Source organism: Poromitra crassiceps (assembly GCF_964638095.1).
Source record: "Poromitra crassiceps genome assembly, chromosome: 4".
NCBI classification, from domain to species: Eukaryota; Metazoa; Chordata; class Actinopteri; order Beryciformes; family Melamphaidae; genus Poromitra; species Poromitra crassiceps.
In genome coordinates, this window is record NC_139626.1 from 41,431,663 (window position 1) to 41,439,198 (window position 7,536).

General features: G+C 44.0%; 1 protein-coding gene across 1 annotated transcript in view; it reads left to right on the forward strand.

Annotated features, from left to right (window-relative positions):
• The window catches only part of pgm2 (phosphoglucomutase 2), a 16,079-nt gene extending 8,796 nt beyond the window's left edge, over positions 1 to 7,283 (forward strand). The window contains exons 9-13 of the mRNA XM_083635245.1: positions 652 to 745; positions 2,831 to 2,960; positions 5,698 to 5,890; positions 6,412 to 6,545; positions 6,716 to 7,283. Coding sequence (XP_083491371.1) covers positions 652 to 745; positions 2,831 to 2,960; positions 5,698 to 5,890; positions 6,412 to 6,545; positions 6,716 to 6,818 — 654 coding nt within the window. The 3' untranslated portion in view covers positions 6,819 to 7,283. The remainder of the gene's footprint in view (positions 1 to 651; positions 746 to 2,830; positions 2,961 to 5,697; positions 5,891 to 6,411; positions 6,546 to 6,715) is intronic.
• The last annotated feature ends 253 nt before the right edge of the window (positions 7,284 to 7,536 follow it).

Consider the following 7,536-nt stretch of genomic DNA (forward strand, 5'->3'; position numbering starts at 1 on the left):
CTGCTGCTGTAGTTTATCATATCTTAATGCTGCTGCTGTAGTTTATCATATCTTAATGCTGCTGCTGTAGTTTATCATATCTTAATGCTGCTGCTGTAGTTTATCATATCTTAATGCTGCTGCTGTAGTTTATCATATCTTAATGCTGCTGCTGTAGTTTATCATATCTTAATGCTGCTGCTGTAGTTTATGATATCTTAATGCTGCTGCTGTAGTTTATCATATCTTAATGCTGCTGCTGTAGTTTATCATATCTTAATGCTGCTGCTGTAGTTTATCATATCTTAATGCTGCTGCTGTAGTTTATCATATCTTAATGCTGCTGCTGTAGTTTATGATATCTTAATGCTGCTGCTGTAGTTTATCATATCTTAATGCTGCTGCTGTAGTTTATGATATCTTAATGCTGCTGCTGTAGTTTATGATATCTTAATGCTGCTGCTGTAGTTTATGATATCTTAATGCTGCTGCTGTAGTTTATCATATCTTAATGCTGCTGCTGTAGTTTATCATATCTTAATGCTGCTGCTGTAGTTTATCATATCTTAATGCTGCTGCTGTAGTTTATCATATCTTAATGCTGCTGCTGTAGTTTATCATATCTTAATGCTGCTGCTGTAGTTTATCATATCGCCTTTTTTTTCGGGACAGGAAACGCTGACAGGGTTCAAATGGATGGGAAACAGAGCCAGAGACCTGCTGGACCAGGGGAAGACTGTTCTGTTTGCCTTTGAGGAGGCCATAGGTAAAGGCACACACACACACACACACACACACACACACACACACACACACACACACACACACACACACACACATTGTGATTGTTAATGTTGTTGCCGACTGTCCACTGGTTCCATTACAGGAAAACAGTCATTATTATTTTTTTGCTGGCATGACATAAGTGTTTGTGTGAGTAATGATGTCCTAGTTGTCACAGGCTGAGTTCATTTGATCGGTCTAAAAGTGTTCATATGATGTCAATTAGATCTGAGATCAGAGTGTTATTAAAACCCCTTTAGCAATAACACAGGAGGATCTGATGAAACTAGGGCGAGCCTATGTAGAAAGCTTTGGAGGTTAGTGGGCACAGTGTGTCACCGGGGGTTATTCCCTATAGGCTCCTTCCATAACGGATGCGTGGATCTTTTGAGTCATCAGATAGAATGAAGAGGTCAGGCTTATTTCAGCTGTGGACCTTGCTCTTTGTCAGTGGTCAGTGCTCGAACTCAAACACAGCACGCACCGGGTAAAGGTCATTTTGGGTTAATGTAACGGTCACTCAGACACACGCATTACACGGTCACATAGTCCAGTGCATTCCCATGTAACATGATTAAGGCTGTAATTGGAATGTTGTGCCTTTCACGTGCGCTCTTAGCAGCAGAAGACAGAAACGAGTGTGCACAGTGGGGTTGGAAGTTTGTGTAGAGAGGATGATTTTTTTATTTTTTATTATTATTATTTTATTTTTTTCAGATTTCCCCCCCATTTTCTCTCTAATTGTACTTGGCTAATTCCCCCTCCTGCCCCGGTCACTGCCCCACCCCCTCTGCCGATGTGGGGAGAGCCGTAGAGGCACACACATGCTTCCTCCGTGTGCCAGTTGCCGGCCGCTTCTTTTCACCCGACAGCGGGGAGCTTCACCGGCAGGACGTAGCATGTGGGAGGATCGCGCTATTCCCCACCAGTTCCTTTCTCCCCCGAACATGCGCCCCGCCTGACAAGAGGAGGCGCTAGTGCAGCGACCAGGACACATGCCCTCATTCCGGCTTCCCACCCGCAGACACAGCCAATTGTGCCTGTACGGACGCCACGACCAAGCCGGAGGTAACGAGGAGGCGCGAACCTGCGACCCTCGTGTTGCTAGGCAGGGAATCTACCGCTACACTGTACAGGAGTACAGGCTCCTTCCTTCTGGTCGTAGACTGTGTGCCCCACGGGCCACAAAAAATAGGCACAAGTTCTCCTTTGTCCCTGTCTCCATTCGAGCATTGAACGCTGCCGAGGGAAGGCAATGATGGTTTAGTGTTTTATTATCATTTTTTACCTTCAGCCTCCGCCGCTGTTTGTATTGTTTTATTGTTTCTATTGATTTTATGGTTTCTATTGTTTTATTGCTTTTATTGTTTTTAACTATTGATTTACCTTTCATTACTTTGTGCACTGTACTGGCCATTTGTGCACTTTATTCTACTACCTCACTTTACCGGTCGCTGCGTGTCTGCACTTTACTGATCGCTGTGCACTTTACTGATCGCTGTGCACTTTACGGATCGCTGTGCACTTTACTGATCGCTGTGCACTTTACTGATCGCTGTGCACTTTACGGATCGCTGTGCACTTTACTGATCGCTGTGCACTTTACTGATCGCTGTGCACTTTACCGATCGCTGTGCACTTTACCGATCGCTGTGCACTTTACCGATTGCTGTGCACTTTAATGCTACCTTGCACATTATCGGTCATTGTGTGCCACAAACAAGGTCCTTGATGTTTTGTTTAGTCTTTTATTTATTTTAACTATAGGCATGTAACATGTTTAACATGCTACTTGTGTTGTTTCTTGTCAATGTTCTTATTTGTATGTCTATATGCTGCAACTCAATTTGCCCTTTGGGACACTAATAAACTTGAACTTGAACTTGAACACTTCCCGGACGCCCCTGAGAGGATGAAGTGTTGACAGGGTGTTGTGCGTGTGTGTGTGTGTGTGTGTGTGTGTGTGTGTGTGTGTGTGTCTGTGTCTGTGTGTGTGTGTGTGTGTGTGTGTGTGTGTGTGTGTGTGTGTGTGTGTGTGCGTGCGTGCGTGTGTGCGTGTGTGTTGCAGGATATATGTGCAGTCCCTCTGTACTGGACAAGGATGGTGTGAGTGCTGCAGCCATAGCAGGAGAGATGACTTCCTATCTGGCCACTAAAGACACAAGCCTCTCCCAACAACTCACTGCCATCTATGAGGAGTAAGACACACATACACACACACACACACACACACACACACACACACACACACACACACATTCAGTTCACTTAGAATTCTGTCATGTCACTGTAAATTGAAACTGCAGACAGGTTGAAAAATGATATTCCAGAGAACATAATGGCCATTTTGGAGTAAAACGTATTTCTACTTAAATCATCGATATTTTTAGCCTGGTCAAATCATCCTGATCGTGATCACATTGTGTTTGGTTCTATGGATCAGTCTGGACTCCCTCCCTCCCCCAGCCATTTCCAGAATTTTCAATGTACCCGGGCCAATCGGGGACCTGCCTCGTGGTTGACAACATAACCGGCCAATCAGGGAGGCCGCTGGCAAAACAGGAGCACCCGAAGCAACGAGCAGTAACGTTCAAGTTAGTAGAGTAAACACAGCCGTAAGTGCAGTGTTTCTGCCCTTCTTCCGAGTGGATTTGGATTGGATTTGGAGACGCTGATTGGCTGAAGGAGTTGTCTGTCAAGGGAAGTACTCCAACCCACTGAAACCGCTGTGGGCGACTATAGAGCGAAACAGAATCTGAGATCACTTTACCAGGCATATTTCAACTTTTGATTTAAAGCAGCTACGAGCAACTTTTTCGATTGTTATTAACTCATTGAATGCCATGGACGTCCTTCGACGTCCAATTAAATAGTGACGTAGAATGCCACGGACGTCCTTCGACGTCCAATGCGTTTTTTGACGGTGGGACGTCGATCAAAGCCTTCCGCAGCTCCTGTACAACTATAGTAGCTATTGGAGGTGTATAACCTATTTTACGGACTCATTAGGTGGCGACAGTGCTTGCTCGGTGCAGTCCAGATTAGAGACAGGTCCGAGAAACAGCCTAAAAGCCGTGGATCAAAGACAACCCGATGCATGCTCCCAGAGCCATTTGCTCTGTCGCGGGAGCTGACATTGGCTCCGAACAGGAGTCAATCCGCGCTCACAACTGAGCCCCTCTGTCCCTGTCTGTCTGTCTGTCTGTCTGTCTAGTTTCTCCACCCGATTAGCAGACAGGAAAGCAGCCCCTGACGCCAAACCATTCAGCAATCCGGGTTGGCTCTTCCCTGCTGTGGCGCTGAGAGCCGACAGCAGCACACAAACGCAGCACTCCGAAAATATAATGGTTGCGTGAGGCTGTGTGCAGTGTGGGGAGGAGTTTACGGGGGGAGGGGGGGAGGGGGGTGGTGCACGCAGGGCATCACACAACAACTACGTCACTACATCAGAAAATATTATCTTCAGACTCAGTGAATGTGCTTGAAATGCTGCATTTCACAAAAGGCGGATTATCTCAGCTAATAATTTGAAAAGCCTGAAAACGCTGAAAACAACCTATCTTCTCCGGCTCATAACTAAAGAACGGAAAATGGTATCAATAAACTTTTTTTTGCTGATGATACAATAGAGCCAGCTCGTTCTTGTGCGTGTTCGGTGTTTACATAGTAATATCACACAATATTCTGTGGGCCTCGAGAAATCACTGAAAACGCTCTGAAAACTCTGGCACTGGGAGCATCCGTTCTCCAAAAGTGGCTGGCACTGAATGAGTTAAACAGTATAATTACAATATTGATGCATCACATCTTACCTATAATAGTAGCTGAGACCAAAGCCATGTGAATCGGAGATTGCTCCCTTGGGTGATTATTAAGTCTGTGTCTGTCTAAACTCGTGTCAACAGGGGGCTCTCTCTCTCTCTCTCCTTACCGCCGGACCGGCTAAACCCGGAAGTGAAACGCGGAAGTGAAACCCGGAAGTGAAACGCAGCTGCCTGCCTACCCCGTTCGCGCTGCCTAGCAACATAGCATAAACAATGTGAACGCCACGCATACTCTCGGGAACATCTCTCGTTATATTCTAACAGGTTTTTTGGAAGTTATTTTGTGGTTATGGCCGAAGTGGCTGCTGCAAACCGTTTCATTTCACTTCCTGATCTGCCCTGGCCACAGACAGACTAACACTGGCCGATTCACTCGGGGTTCAAGCGAGACTACTCTGCGTTGGTCTCTTCGACTATTAGAGGTAAGATGTGATGCATTGATATTAAATTTATACTGTTTAATAACAATCGAAAAAGTTGCTCGTAGCTGCTTTAAATGATGACATCATCCAAAACAGTTTTTTTTTTTTTTTTTTCAAAGTTTTTTTATTTGTTTTCTGTATATTATACAAAATACAAAATACAGATTTAAATACCGGTACACTTGACACTTTTAAACAAAAACCCATCCCACAAGAACCCCTGGCCTATTACACCACATACATCATGTCATACATCACAGTATATCAATACACAAATACACACAAAAGAAAAAGAAAGAAAAGAAAAAACACACAACAACAACAAAAACAGATTAATGAAAATAAATATGAGAAGGGGGGGGGGGGTAAATCTATATATTTGAAATGCTTTTAGCGTCCATTTTCTCTACCTGGTCCAGGACTGGCTGCCAGATGGTATAAAAGTCGAGGGCACAACCCCTTGTAGCGTATCGGATTTTTTCTAGGGTTAGATGATACATAAGATCTCTGACCCAGTGATTGAAAGTTGGAGGAAACTTGTCTTTCCATTTAAGGAGTACAAGTCTTACATTACTGCTTTTTTAAGCATAGGTCTTTAGATTAGATTAAATTAGATGAGATTAACGTATGGTTTACATGTATTCCACAATTTAATGTTGTCACTCCGTCTCTCCCCTCCTCGTGCTCAGGTACGGCTACCACATCACTAAGAACTCCTACTTCATCTGCCATGAGCAGGATGTGATCCGCAGCCTGTTTGAGCGCCTGCGGAACTACGGCGACCAGAAGGGCTCCTACCCCACCGAGTGTGGAGGCGTCTCCATCACCGCTGTACGAGACCTCACCACCGGCTACGACAGCAACCAGCCTGACAACAAGGCTGTAAGGATACACACACTCATACACACACACACACATCCACACACAGAGCACTGCCAAACTGATGTATACTACTGGTTTTCCTCGACAATTCTTCTTCTTACCCCCCCCCCCCAAAAAGATTGCTTTTATTTGTTTCTTCCACCAAGGAGAAGATGGTTTTCCCCAGTTTATTTGTTTGTCTGCAGTATATCTCAGATTTCCATGAAATTTGGTGGACACATCGGCCCTGGGCCAAGAAACAATTCAATTTTGGCGGTGAACTGGATCTGGAATTTCTGCCATTCGATAATAATCTATGAAACTAACAGAGACTATGAAACCAACAGAGATAGAAACTCTATTCCAAATCCATGCAATTGAACTTGACATTCGGTACCCCAGATTTCCAAGTCCAAATTACTACTCCTTTTAAAATGATCATTTCAGCCGAGGCAAAGATATACAAATCAAATCTTCAACTGTTCCTCCATACAAAAATTCTGTGTTCTCTCTCTTTTTCTCTCTGTCCATTGTCCTTTCAGGTTCTCCCCACCTCCAGTTCCAGTCAGATGATCACCTTCTCCTTCTCCAACGGTGGCGTGGCCACCATGAGGACCAGCGGCACCGAGCCAAAGATCAAATACTACACGGAGCTCTGCGCCGCCCCCGGTAACAGGTAGGCCGCCATAGAGACCAGGCCAGCTTCCCATAGTGACAAAACTCCTACGTTGTTTTTTTTTTTTTTTTTTTTTTTCCCCCAAAACAAAAACAAAATATAACATGAAGACCTCAAGCTCCATTATTTCATCTTTTATGATCCTCTCTCACTTTCTGCTTCTCTCCCAGCGATGTGACGCGCCTGCAGAAGGAGTTGGACGACTTGGTTGATGCCATCGTGGAAAACTTCTTCCAGCCACAGAAGAATAAATTGCAGCCCAAGCCGGAGTAACACTGATATTCCTAATTGCTAATTGCATATATACATACACACACAAAAAGGACCAGTTGTGACTAGTATCTCTGACCAGCATTTCACAAAATGTCTTAACTACTGTAGAGGGGAGTGTTGATTTAATAAAGGCCTATTTAGAAACTTACTTTTTATTACTTTATTTTCCTACACTGTTGTTTAGATATGCTAGTTGCATCAGGAGGGATTATACTGTTACCTACTAATGATTTGATAATAAGCAGAGTTTATGGCAGCTCAATCTCCACTTTGAGTTTGTCCATCAACAGTTTGTTTGGGGCACACAGCTACAGCGTCAGTATACCTCCAACATTTACAATGCATCACAGTCACATGGTTTGGATTTGGTTGATCTCTCTGCTGGAGCTCTTAAATGACAACTGTGAAATGTCACACTGCAATAGATGACTAAACATATATTCACTTGTATGTAACACATGTGTTACATACAAGTGAATATGTGTATGCCCTACAAGGCTTAGGCTACTAAATACCAAGAGTTACAGAAGAGTGTAAATGGGAACTGCTAAAACTGACATTGGAAAGCTAGTAAGCTACACTGGTGGATGTGCTGTCCACAGAAATTAAAGTGTGAATGTTAACATGAGTAAAAGCAGAGTATAGCAGGAGCCGTGAGTCTAAATTGTCATTTTTGTGTATTAAAGCCATTCCAAGCAGTGTTGGGCAAGTTACTTTC